Here is a 20,373-nt window from a genome sequence, read left to right as displayed (position 1 = left end):
TTTAATTTTATCAATTTGCTTTCTGTATATTCCTTCTTATCTATGATCACTTGCTTTTTTATGTGATTGTCATTAATTGTTTTTCTTAAATAATAACAATGATACATTTTATTTGTAATGCACTTTACATTTGATGCCAAATCTCAAAGTGCTACAGGATTAAAAAAATAAATAAATAAATAAAACACAACACATATTAAAAGACAGGACTAAAAGAGGCATTAAAATAAAATAAGTTACTGTAAAAAGGTGATATTTAAGTTTTTTGTATTGCTGAGGGTGGGAGGGAGGGAGGGTTTTTGTGAATTCTTGTTGTTTGTTATTGTTCAACGTATTAATGAAAAATTCAACAAACAAATTGCGAAAATATATAGATATGATGACCACACTTAAACTGGGGTGAAAATCCTGTAAGACATGAAAAATGTGAAAAACATTTTGGAGGTATGGCTATAGTAGGGCATAAAGATGGAAAAAAAAAGCCTAACAAGGTAACCAAGAGATGAGAAACACATTGGATGATATGTAATATTTTTTAGCCTATTTTACAGCTAATAAAGTTATAAGTGATCATGGATATTTGAAGACGTAATTGTAGTTAAAAATTATAATTGACCCTAACCCTGATTCACACCTATCTACAGACTCAGACTAAGGCAGTATCCCACATCACCTCAAACAGTCCTATGATCTTTGACCTTTAACTTCTTTGTAATTTTATTTATGTATTTTAATTTTATCAATTGTTTTGTAATGTGTTTAATTGTGATTTAATATCCTATTCTCTGTCTTATAGTTTTTGGGACTGCAAATACAAATAATTGTTGCTAAAATTCAACATTTTATTGTCTATTGCTGTGTGAATAGATGTTAATTAATGTATACTGTCTAACAAAGAAACAAATAAATACATTAATGAGATATTCTCTGTTTGTAAGGGTCTGTTCTTAAAAGGCGGTGTTATGCTGAGCGTTATTATCCAGTTTTGAAGCAGCTGCTGCTGGTCTCTGAGGCACTGGTTGTGACAAACATTGTATGAATGTGACACAGTGTACCTCAGCATGCGGACGAGCGCTGGAATCCCTCCTGACTTGAAGATGGCGTTCAGTCCCTCTCTTTGGTGTGACAGGCTATGCAGCACACTGGCAGCACATCGGGCCGTTTCCATGTCGACAGCCGTTGTCATGGCGCGCACCACAGCAGCCACCATGCTGGACGACTGCACCAGCACTCGACGGCTGGCCTCTTTACGGGTCAGCTGGTTGACGATCATGGCTGCCTTGTTAACAACGACCTGTACAGTGAGAAGAGCGCACCAATGTACACGCTGAAGGTCAAAGGTATAGGAGGCAGGGTTGGGGTCAATTACATTTTTCAATTACAATTATGTCTTCAATTATCCATGTTCAATTAAAACTCAATTATAATTACGTTGACCAAGATTTTATCTAATTACAATTAAAACTACAATTATTATTCTCCCCCTGAAAGTCAATTACAACTACGCTCTCAATTACTAAAGTTCAATTACAATTAATGAGCTTGTAATGAATAACCCTATGAAACATAACCTTCCTCTTGTGTTAGCTTTCTGTTAGCATCTGTTATGATAACGGGTGGGTTTTGGCCCATGTTATAAATCAGCTGTAAAATACACTAAAAAATATTATCTATAATTCAATTTATTTTTAATCTCTTGGTTTCCTTGTTAAGCTTCCTTATCCATGAAAATATTGGTATTATTATTTTTGGTGTCGGCGTCTGAGCCTGTTTTACATCAGTAAACCCCTAGATTTCCCTCGTTTTTAAACGAGAACTTAGAGGTAAACTTGACATGAAACATATTTGAATAATTGTTATGTATGTAAGCCATAGAACTTTAACATAGCTTTACAGGTTTGTGTTTAGTTAAATTTTAAATAATAGTTTCTATATAATTTCAATGCCAATTACAATTACAAAGTCAATTATCCTAACTCAATTACAATTCAATTACTATAAACAGCAACATATTTTTTCCAATTACGAGAACAATATATTTGGCAATTTGGAATTGACGGGGACGTACCGGGTCGTCATCTGCTAGCAGCTTGGTGAGTTCTGGAACTGCTCTCGTGGCCAGCTCTGCATCGTCCTGGTAGTTGATCAGGTGGACGATGGCGGTCTTCAGTAGCTGGGACGGTTCGGCCAGTCGCTGCACGTTGCTCGGCTGCGATGGCGGTGACTGGACGGCCATGGCTGCTTCTCCTTCCACCAGGGTTTCTGGAAACATGGCGGCCCGGACACGCTGAGCACGGGTTAGTGAGTACTGAGTCTCTAAATCTGTCAGAAGGAGACAGAAACACAGGAGACCGCTTTATACGTTAAGAAGATGTTGTGAGATTCTTACTGCTAGGGAACCTCCGACCGCTGTGGGAGAAAAATGTCTGGCCCTCATTCATTCACTGCAAGTCATTTTTAAAAGCTCCTGGTGGATTTTTAGCAATGGCTCTATTTAAAAAGAATATTTTTTGTTTCCCTAAAATTGTTAGATTATGTGCTTGTGCAGGAGGATTTAGTCGTTGACCATTTGTTTAAAACGACAACGGAATGAACCTGAATGCCATCTGTCATTTTGACGAATTGCAATTCACAGCCCTGACCACTTGGTGGCGAGTGAACATATTAAAGGAGACATATCATGCTTTTAAATTTTTCCTTTTTACATATAAATCATATAATTGTGGTCTATATAAAGCGGAACTGCAATGCTTGGGTCTGAATTCCTCATTATTATAGCTTTTCTACCTCTTTTCTGATGTGCTTCTGAGAGCAACTCGTTTTGGTGTGGTCTCTTTAAATGCAAATGAGACACTTCATACCCCGCCCCCTCTCCAGGTTGCAGAGGTGACACTCGCTTCAACTCCACCCTGTTCGGCCATTTATGTAGTTTGATAGAAGAGATACGATTATTTAGCGGTGCAGAAAAAGTTTATTCACACGTTATTTACACAATGTCAACAACAGAAGACTTGTCCATCCAGCCTTACATGTTTGAGCCAGAGTCGGACCCGGCGGAGCGAGATGAAAATGAAGATGATGAGCTAACACAAGCACCGAGCTAACGCTAGCGCCAAGCTAACGTCACAAAATGCATTTTAATACAGTCTTTTCGGAGACAAAAACGGCAAAATGAAATGACTAATGAAAACTTTAGACTTAAATTAAATCACGTAGGCCATATCATCAAAAATCTAAAACGAGCACACAGCGCTAACATATGAAGACGGTGCAACTGCTAATGCTAACAAAACAATGACAGGGACGTCTTAACATCACACTTTTTAGTTTTATTTACAGCTTACTGAAGTGCTCTGTTTGTCGTCTCCAAAGATAGAAGGAATTGAACCCTCAATCAGAAAAAGTCTTTTTGCAAATCCTTCTTTATACTGGCGGAAATTGCAGAAGCAGTCATCCTTGAAGTGCTTTGCGCACACAAAAATGACCTTACCCACAGATGTGGGTACATTTCCGTGAAAAATAAAACTCAACCAGGCACTTTGAAAAGGTTCTGATGCTGGGAGACGTTGTAATGAAGCGTGTGGGTTACTACATCCAACAACCAAACATTTTGACTTATCCTCTCGTAACTTCTGCATCCTTGAGCTTGGACTACAAAATCACAGCGAGAAATAAAAATGATGGATTGCTCGAAGTGTTGGGCTTGGAGTCGATGTCCTAATTTGGCAGTTCCGCAGCAAATACTGTGACGTTATTGTTCAAAAAACGTAATAGAGAACAGAAAAATCCAAACAGACTGCAAAATATGACCAAAACAGAATATAAAGATATCTACGGAACACCTGAAGAGATACATTTGAACTTTTCTGTACTTCTAAACACTCTAAATATACAACAAAATGCATTTCAGGGCTAAAAAAGTGGATTTAGCATGATATGTGACCTTTAAAGTCTAATTTTCATGTTGACGCTAAATGGAACAATACACACTTAATAATGCATCTACGAAAATGTGTAAGTCCCTCTTAACATTATATTTAGCATTTTTTCGTTGCTCTTCTTGCGTTGCTGGTCTGCTTTTCGAAGAATGACCATTTATGGGTTGTGACGCACCAAGAGGATCTTACATCACGGCCTCCTTCACCTTCACAGCAGCGCTGAGAGCTCACACTGACAACATCTACAGATTAAATAGCACCATCATTATGATCGTTACACAAAACTTCTCTTAAAGATGCCTACATACTGTGTAGCAACTCATTGTAGGAAGGCTTCCGCCAGTGAAGTATTTTTATTTACAGGGAGCCAACACCCGGGCACAGAATTAGTCACGACTTCTGATCACTTCACTTGGACAAATGTTCCCTGAATTTAAACTTTGGCTGAAGTGGAGCCTGTGTCTCAGAGTAGCAGCGGGGAGCGTCTTCAGCCTCCAGAACAACATCCATAATCTGTCTGAGGCAAAAATCATCAATAGCCAACAATCAGAGCATGTTCGGACTGATTATTAATTAAAAAATGAATGAAAATTAAATTCTATATATCATTATTATCAAAATGTTAAAGTGATGGGAAAACAGATTTTGACGGGATTTTATTTATTTTTTGACTCTATAGGTCAAAATGACAGAGAATGAATTAGTCTAGTGGAACCTCGTGTTCTGATTAGAACCAGCTGTGCTCCAAACCTCTGTATATTCCACATTGGAAGCAGGGAATTCTTGTCCAATCATGGCAGCACCACACGAGGAAAGTTTCTGTCATCAGTCACCAATGACCAGTGTTGGGAACGTTACTTTAAAAAAGTAATTAGTTATAGTTACTCACTACTTGTTCCAAAAAGTAACAGAGTTAGTAATTGAATTACTCTATAATAAAAGTAACTCATTACCAAGGAAAGTAACTATTTGCGTTACTGTTAAAAAAAAAAAAAAGTTGCTATATGTCAAATAATTTAGATTTTTTAGATGCGTGTGTCGTTGTGTGGTGCTTCAATAAATTTAAGTTGCTTGCAATGAATGTCAACAAAGTCTTTGCTCCTGATATAATGAACACTTCACATGCACGTTCTTGCCTTTGACCACAGTTAATTTAAAGTAGTGTTTGTATCGCCACCTTAACAATGACAACTTTTCATCAGACTGCTCCACGCTCGCCATCTCTGCCGCTTCATCAAATCTGTAGTGGTTGTGTGTGTGGTGCGTGTGTAAAAACACTGGCTCTGATTGGCTACCATGAAACATGACGCCGCCTTAGCCAATCGTAATCGCTCACCTTGTTTTTAACCCGCCTAATCACTACAGCTGAGTATGAAGCCAGGGGTGCTTTCGGACAACAGTTTATTCAATCAATACATGTAACGCACCGCATTTAACGTTCAGTAACGTTAATGGAGTTGAATCGGCGTAAAAAGTAATTAGTTAGATGACCCCATTACTGAAAAAAAAAAAAAAAAAACGCCCCTTACCTGACGCTGTTATTTTAAATGCCGTTATTCCAAACACTGCAAAAGACCATGACACATTTCTGTTTTTACTGCTTTAAACCTGTTGCACGCATTATATCAACAAAATGAACGTTTTTAGTTTTTCTCTGCTAAGAGCAGAGGAGCAGAATGTTGGCTTGTTTGGTTTTTATGAAAATGAAATGTAGGGGGAGGAAAGCTGACTATCAAACAGCCACTCCAAGAGGAAATTCTAAATGAGGAAAGGACAGCATCCAACATCTGTGACTAGTGATCAGTGTAATTATAGATGTAATTATAGATGACGATGTGATAACTGATGATGACATTTTTGCCAAAAATCAACAACATGCGTGGGAGAAGATGCGACAGCTTTAGAGGCAGGTTCAACAGTCGGGTTACATCTACCTGTATGTCATCTAAAAATTGTTCTCATCCACTTCTAATACCACTGTGCTCCCAAAAACACTGACAAAGTGACATTTCTGCTGTTTTCACAGATTGAAAGCCAAAACAAAACAATGTTGATTTTTTTTTTTAAGGAAACACCTAAACACAATCAACAAAGCAGAACAAAAATGATGTGAAGTAAATCATTGTTTTACTCGTCTGTCAAAGAAATCACAGTAAGAATAAAGTAAAAACACTTCTTAAAGAAACTATTCTGCTTCAGCGCCGTCTTTGCATTTTTCTCCAAATTCCACAATGTAATGTACAAAACTTTTCCCAAGTTCAAGTCAGAATATCAAGCTTTGTGAGTAAATTCTCCCAGTTTTTAAAAGAAATTTCTTCAGTTTATTGAACTATGAGATCTACACTATGAAAAATGCTAGTGATCGTCCCCAGCAGCTTTAAGTACTTATCTCAGAAAATATGAGACAGACTCTGAAAGCTGTGAAATTGACTTGCGGCTACAACAGCGATACTAGCAGATTCTCTACTCCATCACCGGCAGGGAATCTCTTGGTCAGAGTCAGAAAGTTCCTTCAAGCCCAGGGCCTGATCCTTGATGACAAATGGCTGCTGACTTTTCTCAGCTTCACAGGGAGGAGTAGGAATAGTTGATATGTGCTGTAGCTCTGAGTAAACCAAGTAGTCCAGGAGCCAAACCCTTACATTTCAGTGAACATGGTTTTGTCAGAATCATTAGTATAATATTGCAAATTAACCCTTCCCCCTCAAATATGCATGCGGGGTGAGGGTTGGTCATGAAAGAATGATGGCATTGATTATGTCTTATAAATTAGTCTCGGGCCTAGTTACTGAAAAACACTCCAGATGACACTGTACACTCATTATTGTTTTAAGTCAGACATAAGCAACTGGCGGCCCGGGGGTTAGATTCGGCCCTCAGTCTAATTTTATACAGCCCCCAAAGTAAATGAACAAAATGACAGAAAAACACAAAACAAGAGCAAGAATACATTAAAAAAACACAAAAAATTAAAACATTGTGGGAAAATACAGGAAAAGACAAGAGAAAACACAGAAAATACTGAAAAAAAAAAAAAAATGAACAAAAACGACAACAGTAATACACAAAATGACTCAAAAAAATATAGACAAAATTACAAAAAATGACAACAAAAGTACACCAAAAGAAAAAAAAACAACAGAAACACATGAAAATTACTCCAAAAAACACAAAATGATAGCACAAATACACAATGACTCCAAAAAACATATATTTTACAGGAAAAATATACAAAAGAACTACAGAAAAATACCTCACAATGTGTAAGACAACAAAAAAACGTACACAGAATGAGAGAAAAACTGTATTAATGTTCAGATCGCTCATTATATTAAATGCTGTCATGAATGATCATGTGGCCCTCCGATCAGACAAACACATTTTTGTGGCCCCGCTGTAATAAAAGTTGCCTACCTCTGTTTTAAGCACGTTTACCATGCCTTTTTTCAAAGTTCTTTTGCTCAGCAAAGACATCAAACCATGACTATCCACTGTTTTTAGTGTACCTAATGTCAGTAAAAGTACTAAAGCATCACTAGAATAGTGTATGTCCAAGGTTTGACCAAGTTTAAGGCCAGTTTTAATAGGATTAGGCAAGCATTCACAATTAGTATGTGCTACTGTTTCATGTGTTTCAAAGCAAGCTCCAGATCATCTGTAAATGATGAAAATGCCATTGTGATAGGAGAGGCAATGTTAAAAAACTTTGACCATGGCCAGAGGGATTTTACAGTACCATCTCTAAGACGCTAAGGCTTCTACCCCTTTTCCCTTGGTCTGACCAGAGTGTAGGCTGTGTATGCTCTGACTGATCAATAAACCAAACATCCAAAAATAGAAATTTATCTGACAAAACAAGGTTCATCCTTGTGGCTCCCAGACTAAAGTGCCTTGTCCTAACTCTACTTCAGCTCTAAGTTTATTATTCTCAAGAAGCACTGCCTGATGTGAATCATGTCTCACACAAAGGCGCTCTCAGAACACAGATAAGGATTTGTTGACTTGCTTGAAGCTGAAAAGATTCAGAAAGGTATCATTACAGGTATTAATGTGAATCAGTCCACAGTGAGACAGAATGTCTATAAATGGAGACACTTCACGAGTCACGATGACTGGGAGAGCACAGCGCCAAAAGCTGAGGGGAGGTGGAGAATAATCCTAGAGGTTCAACCAAAGACTCACTGAAATCTCTGGCAAAAGCTAACTTCTAGCTCAACATCGGTTTTGTAAAGCCCATTTATACACCATTTCAATCATTTTCTCTCAACAGAACGCATCATGCAAATCAAGGATGAATTATTCTTCTGTTGAATAAGCAGCACATCGAGCACATCTCGATTTCAAGTGGAAATCTTTTGGTTTAAGCAAATAGTTGAGTCATTTTAAAATACTCATGAACAGGTTGAAGCGTTTGTTTGACCTCGAGTTTATTACTTTTACTTTCATGGATAAAGTAAAGCACTCAAAAGCTGTGGAGTAGAACGTAATGTGCTTTATCACATAATGTAAAGTGTGTGTGTAGTTGAACATTTACCCTGAGATGAAGTTCTTGGGGTAAATCAAATGTTGATGTGATTTAGATGAATCTGATTTAATCTGCCTCCAAATAAAGATAATTCTGATGTCAGAAGCTAAAAGCAGTAGTTTACTATGCATGTCCATTAACAAAATCCTGGCTCTAACCACTTAGATCTTTAGTGTTAATCACATTATCATCACGACATCACTCATAGTAACATTTCCTTACATGTCAGCTAGTGGAAGCACACGTATCTCACTGTAAAAACGTTTGCAGCACTGTGTTGGTTTCATGTTCATGTTGTTGGTTGAGCGGTGGGTGGTAGTGTGGATCCCCTTCAGGCTACTGGTTTTTTGTGGTTTTATTGGCAGTAATGTGTCGTTCAGCTTTGTCCCTCAGGTGCCTTCCCTCCAGGGTTTAAAGCAGGGTTCACATATAAAGATAATCAGGCTGTTTTTGATCTGATTTTCCTCCTTCCTGACCAAGGACGACAAACTCCAGATTATCTTCTGTCTTATTGAATTGAAGATATTTATCATCTGACTATGTTCTTCTCCTTATTATCACATTCATAACTTTGAAGAATTGCAGAAATCAGTGTAGGTCTTGAAGGAAAATCCTGAGTTTGGTAGTCCAAGACCTTTAAAATGTGGTTTTAAGACCAAGCCCGTTCTCAAGTACTGCAACACTAGTTACCAGTGATGGTCACAGTTAAGCACAAAGACACTTAAGTGTTATTCATCTTACCAAAAGTCCATTTAAACTTAAACATCAACACAGTTCATGGTGATAAATAATAATCACAAAACATGTCGAACTAACCAAGAATATCCCAAATTTCAGCGATGAAGATATCAAATCATCTAGATTAGGAACACACTTTTTTGGTAAGGTTCATTAAAAGGCTTTTGTAGATGCTTGTGTGTGAGGTGGAATCAACAGTGGATTTATCTTCTTGGTCTTCTCATCATCTACCAATGCTGACATGTTCATTTGCTCATTATACTCATATATCCAATGTTATTGGAATCTAAAATGACTCATTAAATCTGACCCTAAGTGATTTCCAGGACAGATTCTCACCTGTGGGACCGTCCTGAGCACCAGTAGCTCCACCTCCTCCTCCGTTTGCTGTGGCTGTAGAAGGAGCAGCGGCGGCGGTCATAATGACGTCTGTGTACTTCTTACTGCCGCTGTACTCACTGCTCTCGTCATCCCGCACTGTGGTGGCTCCTGATTGGATGCCAGAGTCTGAGGCGTAGTAAGTCTGCTGCCACTCCGCCACCTTCACCACACTGTCTGTTTCATTCACTGTTGGCAACGACACACACATTCAAAATACTCACATCACTGTAAACTTAAAGCTGCTGGAGACAAGAGATTTTTACAAACAGGCCTCATAAATCAATAGATCAATGATCATTTACTCAAAGATGTAAAAGGTTGAAGATGCTGATCTTATTATTGGTAAAGTTTGGTGTATTGCATTGTGGGATATGGAGTCATGTAGACGGATGCATTGGAGTGTTTTTAAGTACAGTGATTTCTTGTGTTTGCCCCCAAAACTTTGGCAAAGTGACTTCCCAACATATTTCTGTTGTTTTCACTAAAAAGTTGCAACAAAACGATGGAGGATGATTATTTTTGGGGTTTACACAGAGAGATTAGAATCCAGCTGAAATTGAATGTGTGGTGGAGTAAGGTGATATCACTGGGAATCAGTGACGTGCCGTGACCACTCGGATTGGGTAGGCACGTTGCAAATCGAGACCATTAATGACAATTTCATATATTTCTGCTGGCAAGGGTTAATCTAACAAAGTCAACATCGTAAAACACCATTAAAGAAACATAAACAATTATTCAATTTAGCCTCCATGCTCTCCCAACAAGATATATCTCATGACACGGCAGCGCATCCGTTGTTTGTGTTGGAAACACAGAAACTCGGAACAGCCTCAGTGAGGCGCATCCACAAAGCCAATCCTTCCTTTTTGTACCATTCACTGTGAAAAGTACAAAACATTTTCTGACCTTACCTTTGCTGAAGGTCTGGTAACTCAGGTGTTGGTCTCCCATCTTTTAAAAGCTGTCGTTTTTTTCTCAAAAGAAAGTTTCTTTATCATTTCTAGCGCTGTCATCCTGACTATAGTGTTTTCCCGCTTCTAGCTAGAGAACGTAGCAGGCCAGTTGCCACGTTGAATCAATTCACTAATGCACTGTGAACTTACATATAGCATTTAGCATTGCACGGTTACGTCCAAAGGCAGCGTAGAGAGCTGCCTTTTTACGTAAATAGTTTTCATATTGGAGAACTGAGTGCGCATGCGCAAACACCTAACAACACACTATGGGGCAAGAGGCAGAGCAGCAATGTGCTTTTGGGAGAGTGTGTGGCCTCTTCCTGCCTTACAGCGGAGTGAGATTGTGAAGTCGTACAAGGAAATAACGCTGCTTAGTAATTTGGGCTATGAAACGCACAAAATGCTTATAGGTACTGTAGGCTATCGAAAATGGAAAAATAAATAATTTATAATTATATTATACTTAAAACAAATAATCAAAATATCAATTCACCTTTGGGTAGGCACTGCCTACCATGCCTACCCTGACTGCACATCACTGCTGGGAATACTGGGAACAAACTAGAACAAAGATGGAGTAAACCATTCACTGTCCTACTAGTCTGGAAAATGAAACATAAGAAATCACTGATGTCAATAAACTGAGTGTTTAGAGTGGAGATCAAAAAAAACTTTCGAGCAGCAATTTCATCCTTTTAATTATTATTTTTCTAATCAAATGATCTATGGGGCCTACACTTTATGTCTTTATCTGAAAAAATCTATCGTCTCCAGTAGCTTTTAACATTGTAAACCAATAAAAGCTAGATAACACACAGTAACAGTGAATGGATCATCTTCATGTCAACAACACTTCTTAAAGTACTGCAGGAGGAAATTAATTAGGCTTCAAATTACACAGAAGCGTTTGTTTGAAAGGGAACACTTCAGCTTTCAGATGATTGCAGCTCACTGCATGTGTTTCCGCAGATCATCATGTTTTTCAATGATGCATTCAAAACCCTTCTGGATGTGTTATGGCGCACTAACACTACCAGGCCAGGTCGTACAAACGCGGCCGGCTTCGTCAGCATTCTTCACAAGAAATGTGTACTTTTGTGAGCACTGATTGTTCCTAAAATGGATCCAATCCCCCAAAAAGGAATCAACTCTTTTTTTAATATTCCGAATCCTTATTGCTGAAAATCATATTAATGCTGTACCAACATAAATATAACGCAGCTGTTTGACTGTGCAGCAACAGTTTCACATTACAAATAAATAAATATCACATCCATGACACTCTTTGTAATAAAAGTGCTTTTAAAAATATCGGGCCACTCTTTGCTGCACAAAGAAATAACACATTTAATTTGAATCAGGAGGCTGAACCACATGAACCTGCAGTTCATTATTGATCATTGAGTCTGAACTTTGTTTTCTTCTTTGTGTGTTTTTCTTTCCTGACAAGTGCTCGATTTGAGTCACGCCGCATCACAAAGGAGCAGCCTTTGTAATTGACGGGGTTTCCTGTCAGTTTGTTGCTTTGAAAAGTGTCTGAATGCACAACGAGACTAACGGAGAATAATCAGCCTTCTCCAAACTGACAGAAACAACCCTGTTAGTTAAGCTGCTCTTTTATGAAGAGATGTAACTCCCATCGTACACTACTGATGGATTTTAAGATATAAACAAGCAAAGAAAGCCTCAGCCATCAAAGTCTGGGCACAGTCAAAGCGAGCTAAAGAGGTCTAGTGTGAGTCTGAAGGAAACCTACGACTCACTTTGCATGGACATCATCTCCATCCACCAGCAGCAATGCCTTCAGCGACCCGTGACCTGCAGAGAATAGAAGGACTTGTTAGGACAGCAAACAGTATCACAAAGAAGAAGCGTTAAACTAACTCAAACTAAACTCGGGTTTGGCTAAAGCATTCAGGAGATAGTGATGATCAAACACTCATGGGCTGAGGTACTGATCCTATGGGGCGCCAATTGTAAAGTTGCGCATGCTAAAATAATCAGCAACGTTTTGCCACATTTAGTAACAGACCACGGTTAAAAAACGTATGTGAATTTTTAAATGTTAATTTTGACCAGATTTACAGCAAACAAGATTTATATTTATATTTAACATTTAGATTTACATTTAGATTCAACATTTAGATTTAACATTTAGATTAGTATTGAACATTTAGATTTATATTTAACATTCATATTTAAATCTAACATTTAGATGTAGATTTAATATTCAACGTTTCGATTTTGATTTAATATATAACATTTCAATTTCGATTTAACATTTACATTTTACAGAGACATATTTTCATGAGAAATAAATATTGCAAAATTCATAAATGCGGCAAAAAGTTGCTGTTTATTTTAGCATGCGCAACTTTACAATCGCCACCCCATATGACCCAGCGATTAATTATCAGTCTGAACACGTCAACCTCTCATGGAATTGGAATCAAACCCAGTTCGGCACCATGCCAGCCTAATCCTGACTTGTGTGAAGAAAAAATATGTGATGCCCGGGGGATCGAAAAAAGAAGAGGAAAGGATGAAGAGGATGAAATACACGAAAAAGAAAAAAGTGCATCTTGAAAAATCCGAAAAAGAACCCAGTTTGATGTCATTTATGAAGTTCTGGGATTGATCCTATGTTCCAGTACTGAAAGAGGAGCAGGACTCTGAGAAGCTCTGTGGGTTAGAAAAGGTGCTTAGTGGGTTAGGGCCGGTGCTGTGTCTGTCAGCTATTATCTAAAGATTAGAACTGAATCCTTTCATCCTCATTTTTGTTGAAATTCTTTCTCAAAAGCACCCAGTGCATCACTTTGATGGGTGAAGCTTTAAACACCAGTAAAATATTATCAAGTCAGATGCATAAAGATGAGACACATTTGAACGTGCTGCTTTCATTCATAGACAATATTATACACAATAATGTACATTTGTATTTCAAGTAAAAACATGACAATAATGAGGAACTGCAGGCTGTAATGGCTAATCAACTCTGGATTTATCTAAATATCTGAGTCAAAAAAAAATCTCTCATCCAAACTAAAATGAGACTTTCTTAACTGTGGGAGAACGACACGTCAGCCACAGAGAATTCAGTCACATGCAGTTGATAAGAGAAAATTAGAAGAGACGTGAAACAAAAGAGGATTTTTCCATTTGCCCACGACTGAATGAACATGACTGAAAGAGTCATTATACTTATACTGTGATTATTCTGATTAGACTGAATGTTTTTTTGTATCTGTTTCAGTGAAATGTGTGTAAAATAATGAAAAGGGAAAATGTAGTTAATAATGGAAATCTGGCCGTTTATTTTCTTCTCACCCTTTCAATTGGTTGAATTTGTGTTTTTTAAATTAGTCAGGTGTTGTGTATTTAATTGTCACAGTGTTTTTGATTTGCATTATTGTAATTAGGTGAATATGAACACGTGTCACAGGACAGACTGGTGAAGAAAAAAATGGCTGTCGGTGAAAGTAATGGATTATGAGTACTCATGTAGCTGTAATTGAGTTGCTTTTATGGGTACTTACTTGTACTTTGATACATTAGTATATTCATAAATCAGTAATTTTACTTGTTTTAAAAGAAGTAAAGTAATTCATTACATTTGTAGACCCAACCTTTACTGAGTTAATTTTTTTTTGTGTGAATATTTTTTAATTTCTGTTCACAGTGAACACAATCCATATGTCCTTAGTCGTGCCATTTCTGATCAAAAGCCATTTCCTTGGGTTCAGGTTGGTGTTTCTACCTATTATGTTGTTACCCACACGGCACATTTGGCATGGCACTTTTTTAAAGTTCATAAATGTATCTATTCTTAGAGCTTGAGAATTAAAAAAAAAAAAAAAATTATATAATTGCGTTATTTTATTTATACAATAATTGTACATTTTGACAAACATTTTATTTTTTACAGATGCATTTGTGGAAAACAAAATAAGTACCAATTGTGCAAGATTTCATTTCTTCTTTTTGAAGTTTATACATGAGATGTTTACTGTATGCAAGGGAACCGTACCAAGATATTATCAACAAAAATAAACATGGGAGTGAACTTAACTCGTATTTTTTTACTTTTAAGTACTATTTAATTGAGCCACTTTTTACTTGTACTTGAGTATTTTATGTAGGACTTGCTTGTACTTGTACTTGAGTAGGAAATATCAGTACTCTTTACACCTCTGTCTCTCAAACGTAGGTACGTAGATATTAAAAATGTTCCTCTCTTGTGTCCCAACATGCTGTGTGTGACGATCAAAGGGTTGACCTTTTATTTTGAAAGAACTTTCTGCTAATTGTTTCCTTCTTTGCAGGAGTTTGGGTGGGGTTTTGGTAATCAGGTCCACCTGTGGCTCTTTAAAAGGGCCTGATTGAGACCTGCTCCACTCCTGCCTTTGCCATCCATGCTTTTGTTAGTTTAGTTGATTTATCTACACAGCCACTCACTACACGCACTTCAACACTATTGCATTCATACTGATTTACACATCCACGTTATTTTTGTTCAATAATATATTGCTAAACCCTGTGCTTTTGTGTGGTCTCTCTTCTTTGTTGCTACTCTTCAAGACAGAGTGGTAACATGTGATACATTCCCAAACATACACATTTCTATTAAATAAAAAAAAAAATGAATGAGCCAGAACACTTTAGAAACACTGCACAATTAGCGTGATTTCAGAACAAACTCCGGCATGTTGTTACTAGAAGAATAAGAAAGTATATCCTTCCTGAATCCTCCCATGGCAGGGCAGTGAACGTTATTCTGTGCCTCCATGTGTTAGGTGCAGTCCCTGCTTAATTAAAAGAGAGCAGGCTCTGCAGGATACATACAGATTTAAGCTGCTTGCAGGGCTTCATTTCTGCAGGAAAGTGACATCAGTTGAGTTTGTGAATTAACACACAGGAGGAGGCGGAGACTGAGCAGGTCAGGTGATCAAAAGGGGGCAAAACCTTCATCTGCAGCCTCAGGTCTGTGTCGCAAGAATAAAATGTGTTTCAAAGAAAGCATCAAACTATTTGCTAATTAATTTAAAATGTGCTCCTTAATGTACCGTTTTTACTAGGGCTGTCAAAATTGACACGTTAACACCAAATACTTCATCATCATGATTCATCTCATTAAAAATGTAGTGCAATTAACGCATCTGCAGGGCGAAATGATTCAAAATCCCTAATTGTGTCTGGCAACACATTTCGGTCAGTTTGTCCAAGTAGAGCCCTTAAATCAAGTTAATTGCATGATCTTCTGTAATTAACTGCATTCTTTCATGGATTAGTAAAATTAAGTTCAGTAAATGTAAGCAATGCATTTGTCCAATACTGATTGAAAACAAACTGAAATATAATACAAGAAGAGCATTAGTTTGGATATGTGCTCATATAACAAAAAATAATACATTTCTATTGAACAGAAGCAACAACTCAATTTTAGAAACATCAACATAACAATGAATCTATTAAAATTCTAAATACAGCAGTTACTTTTTATGGTAAACAAAAATATTTGAAAATGTAGTTTATTAAGGGTCCACTATGACTTTTTGCTGAGTTGATGGGGCTGCAGCGTCTCTGATCTCTAATGCATCTTGTGGATTTTGCAAGTCTAACGCAAGACTTGATCAGCAGAAACTTTAAATCCTCCAAATCCAGCTGAGTATCAGCCAGTGGGGATCGGGGCCAGAAGGGCGTGTGCTGAGTCAGTTACTACCACTAACTCCCTGTGGTTGTAATGACCACTGACACTTTTGTTTTTCCTCTGAAGTCACTATTTACACAGGATGTAGGAAAGTTATGTCATGAGGGATGTGAAGCTTTAGCTTTATACTGACAATAAATGATAGATCAAATGATATATTTTTTATATTCCTGTACTTATATTTCCTCTTTATATTAAATTACACATTAAGATTATATTTTATTTGTGTAGGAACTCAGATCGAGATGCCAGGCGGTAAAAACACTCTTTGCACAATTGGAATTTAATTACATTTTCATCACTTCAAACAGACTCCAGAGGAGCACTCCTTCAATCCAAACCATCATCCTGCAGCACCCTGGATCCTGACTGCAGGCATCATCCCACTTCACAAACACGCACATTCCAACAGAGACACAGGAGTAATTTGAGCATTCCAGACTCAAAGACCATCTTTAAGCCAACAGGAGTTGAAAACTGAAATCAAATACAGAAAACAAACGCCTTCAGATGCCCCAAAGACCCAAATGTGCATCTTATTTATTCAAGACATTGATTCAACCTTTAACCATTTTGTTATTTTCAGGAAAAGTGTTCCTTCATATGCTTTTATGTGGTGAATGTTTTGATGACCAACTTTTCCAGGGAAGATGTTTAAGGACCAATAATATTCCTTATGATTGATTAAAGCATTCATTTCTAGGTCTTTTCTGTTAAGGTGTAAAGTTATTATTAACTGTTAAGAGAATAATTACAGTATTTGAAAGTTACTTTCAAGAATTAATACAATCTGATTCATTAAAATGATGTTTTCATAATATTTACAGAAGTTTCATTTAAGAGTCAAAGAAACCATTTTGTCTGAAACGACATGAAGATCTTGTTTTTATTATGTTTGAATTGGGCACACGGTGATAACACACGGACACCTCCAACATCTTGTCTTTTATGGCTCTTTGTTGAGAACATGTGGTTTGAGCTTCATCCACCATTTTGTCCTCCTCCACAGTAACTCAAATCACCCTCCTCCTGTGTTTAACCAATCAGGTTTCATCCCACCTAGAACCCAAATAGTAGTTTTAGCCAATCAGATCACATTTTGGTTTGTCTCTCATGTCTCTTTCCTCTTTCTACTTTGGTCCTTTTTGTTACTTTATCTTCAGTGAGAGCAGTTTTATTTTTGAAACAGCCAAGCAACTTTTTCCTTTTTTGCCATTTTCCTTTTTAGAACTTTACAATGAGTAATTGGACAACAAACTCTGGCATTTGATGTGAGATTTTGGGTTGGTTTGAGACGATCTTTGCCGACCACAGCCGTGCCGTGCAAAGGAGAACCACAACCAATCAAGGTGCAGATAGTATCCAGCGAGCCCGTACAGGAAGGAGCGGATATCTGGGAAAGCACAAGGAAAAAGCTTCCCCTGCGGCCGGTTACGCACATGGAGCTTTTGTGATCACGCCTGTCGAGGAAGGGTAAACTGGTTTTAAGGTGGTTCAAACCTATAAATCTCCTAATCAAAGATCTAAGTTCATAGTCTATAACTTTATATTAGTTAGAGTTTTATTAATTTTATTACCTAAACTTCTATCTTTTTCTCTCCCCCTTCTTAGAACGTAAAACTCTTATAGAAACAATTACGTATAAATGTACTGTATATATTGTGTGATACCAGAGAGTCAAATTAATCTGTGAATAATTGTGAAACTGCTTACTTTTTTTCATCATGCTTGTAATTTTATGTCAATAGGAACCTGTAAAATGAAATGTACATATCGTAAACTGCTGTTTTCATTGACATTCAAACTTTTATTAAACCTCTATTCTAATACCAAGAACCCACCAAACAAGGGAACTCAATTTCAGATGGCACTCCTAGCATAACCAACCATTAAAATTAATAATTCATATTTTTAAATATTAATTACGCTCTGTTCCCTCTACATCTGACACTATTTTGTATTATACTTATGTTCTTTTTTTCTCATAATTTTACTATTGTTAAATAATCTTCTCTACTCTACTCTATATCTACAGTATGTGCACCTTCCCTTCAGAATGCAGGAAATATAACCTGTATCTGTTGTACCAAATCTAAACCATGCATGGGAAACTGGTGGCCCGGCTCCATCTAATTCTGTGCCCCCCCCCCCTCAAAGTAAATACCCCAAAAAAAAGGCAAAGACACACAAAATTACAAGAAAAATGCACAAAATGTACTCGGAAAACGCAAAAATATACTAAACAACATGATAAACACACAAAAATGACTGTTGAAACAAGAAATCACAAAAAAAAAAAAAAAAACAGCACAAATTGACAAGGGAAATACACAACATGAGAGAAAAACACACAACACAATGAAAAAGTCGAACAGAAAAAAATAAAAAATGTTGTGTTTTCATGTAGTAGTAGTAGTGTGTTTTTTGAATAATCTGGAGTATTTTTGTTGTCATTTTGTATAATTTCTGTATTTTGGTCTATTGCCATATTCTTGTGTTTCTTTCTGAGAAAGAAAAGTTGTCAGTGTCTGTCCTGCAGCTAATCCCCAACTATGGCTGTGTTGGTTCCACCGTCAGACAGACACACACATTTAGATTATAAACTATCACTTTGTAAAACATCTTTTCCTTCTGAGGAAAGAAATGACTTTTTCAGGAAGGACTGGGCTTCCGGAGCCCCAGAAAGACTTTAAATGTGTCATATCCTGCATGTTCAGCAGATAATATCTCATGGAATGTTTAGTCTCTGGTTCCAGCAGACCGTTACCATTCCACTACAATAACACTAAACCTGTGTTTAATGAGTTGCCCAGAAGAAATGCTCATTAATTATCATGAAGCTAAGTAGCTGAACGAGATGAGCTGAAGTCTCCAACCATTAGCAGCATTAACTTCCAGTGGAAATGTTCCTTTAATTAAAAGCTAATAGTTATCCTGGAAAATCAGCAGCAGCTGCCAGAGGAAGGCTAATCCTTAGCAGACGACGAGGAGCAGACGTGAGACTCTGACTGATGAAGATGACAACAGGTGTGTGCATGTGGAGGCCAAACAGGAAGAACTAGAGAAACTAGATTTCCTGTTTGAGAAATTATTAATGGGTGTGTGTGTGCATGCGCGTGTGTGCAAAATAAAAGGTGTAAAAGACAGAATTGCACAGAAAACTAATGAGGAAAAGAACTCAAAACACACACACACACACACACACTCAGTATACTGTTGGTTTAAGCTGACTATAGAATCAGACTTTCACTTTGTTTAGCGAGTAATTCGTTTTTAGATTTCTAATTAGCATCTGCCAACTGGATTAGTGGGATTTAACAACTGTGTGTGTGTGTCTGTGTGTGTGTGTGTGTGTGTGTGTGTGTGGCAATAAGAAAACTGAAGCATAAATCCCAGTCCTGAGCTCATGTCACCTGTTCCATCACATTCTGCTTTCCTCTGGATGGAACGACAGCACAGCAGCTTTTATAAAACCTTTTACCTAATGCTGGGGTCACACAGAGCGCTGGCATGTTACGAACGCCAGGAATTTATACTTGTGACAGTGTGCCTCACATTTAAACACCACATACGAGGCAGTACAAATAATAGCACGGGTCAGAGGCAAATTGTCAAGCTCTGACGCTCAGTCGCGGACGTGCGTGGGTGAGTGCGGATCGTCACAATATGGTACGCGGCGCTACAAGTGCCGAATGGGTACATGTTTGACTCCGCACACATCCAAATTCATCCCATCATCACATCTTGGACAGTTCACATCGATCCACAGTGCTCCATATTCCTCCGTGAGCTCATCAGGCTGCTGTCAAAAACTTGTCCATGAAAGCTACGTATGCTACGTGGTGTTACCTAACTGGAGATTTGTAACATGTTGGGCTCTGTGTATTCCCAGCATGAAGTTAAAGTTAGAGGGAAGTGAGTGAGGCTCACTACAGCATTTCTGAGGTCTCTAGGATATTGATGGATGAACCAAGTATCAAAGAGCGTTGGAGACAAAAGCAGGGCCAAGCAGACACTGTAAGGGTGGGGCATCCTGAATCTAATATTTAAAAGTTACTAATACTACAACTAACCTACTCAAATCAGCACTGTGATATTTAGTGAAAAACAACCCTTTACAGAGGA

At 37.6% G+C, this 20,373-nt stretch overlaps 1 protein-coding gene across 4 annotated transcripts in view; it reads right to left on the bottom strand.

Annotated features, from left to right (window-relative positions):
- Nucleotides 1-20,373, bottom strand: part of LOC114468851 (junction plakoglobin-like) — a 70,993-nt gene that overhangs the window by 27,467 nt on the left and 23,153 nt on the right. The window contains exons 2-6 of one of the 4 annotated variants that reach the window (XM_028455972.1): nt 12,305-12,359; nt 9,661-9,768; nt 9,541-9,594; nt 2,069-2,322; nt 1,056-1,294 (exon numbers count right to left, since the gene is read on the bottom strand). In XM_028455972.1, the coding sequence (XP_028311773.1) occupies nt 1,056-1,294; nt 2,069-2,322; nt 9,541-9,594; nt 9,661-9,768; nt 12,305-12,326 (677 nt within the window). In that variant the 5' untranslated portion in view covers nt 12,327-12,359. Of the gene's footprint in view, nt 1-1,055; nt 1,295-2,068; nt 2,323-9,540; nt 9,769-12,304; nt 12,360-20,373 lie in introns of all 4 variants that reach the window. The other 3 variants (XM_028455973.1, XM_028455970.1, XM_028455971.1) reach the window with 3 other exon arrangements.

This window comes from Gouania willdenowi, chromosome 8, assembly GCF_900634775.1.
Source record: "Gouania willdenowi chromosome 8, fGouWil2.1, whole genome shotgun sequence".
Taxonomy (NCBI): domain Eukaryota; kingdom Metazoa; phylum Chordata; class Actinopteri; order Blenniiformes; family Gobiesocidae; genus Gouania; species Gouania willdenowi.
This window is presented reverse-complemented; position numbering and strand designations above follow the sequence as displayed.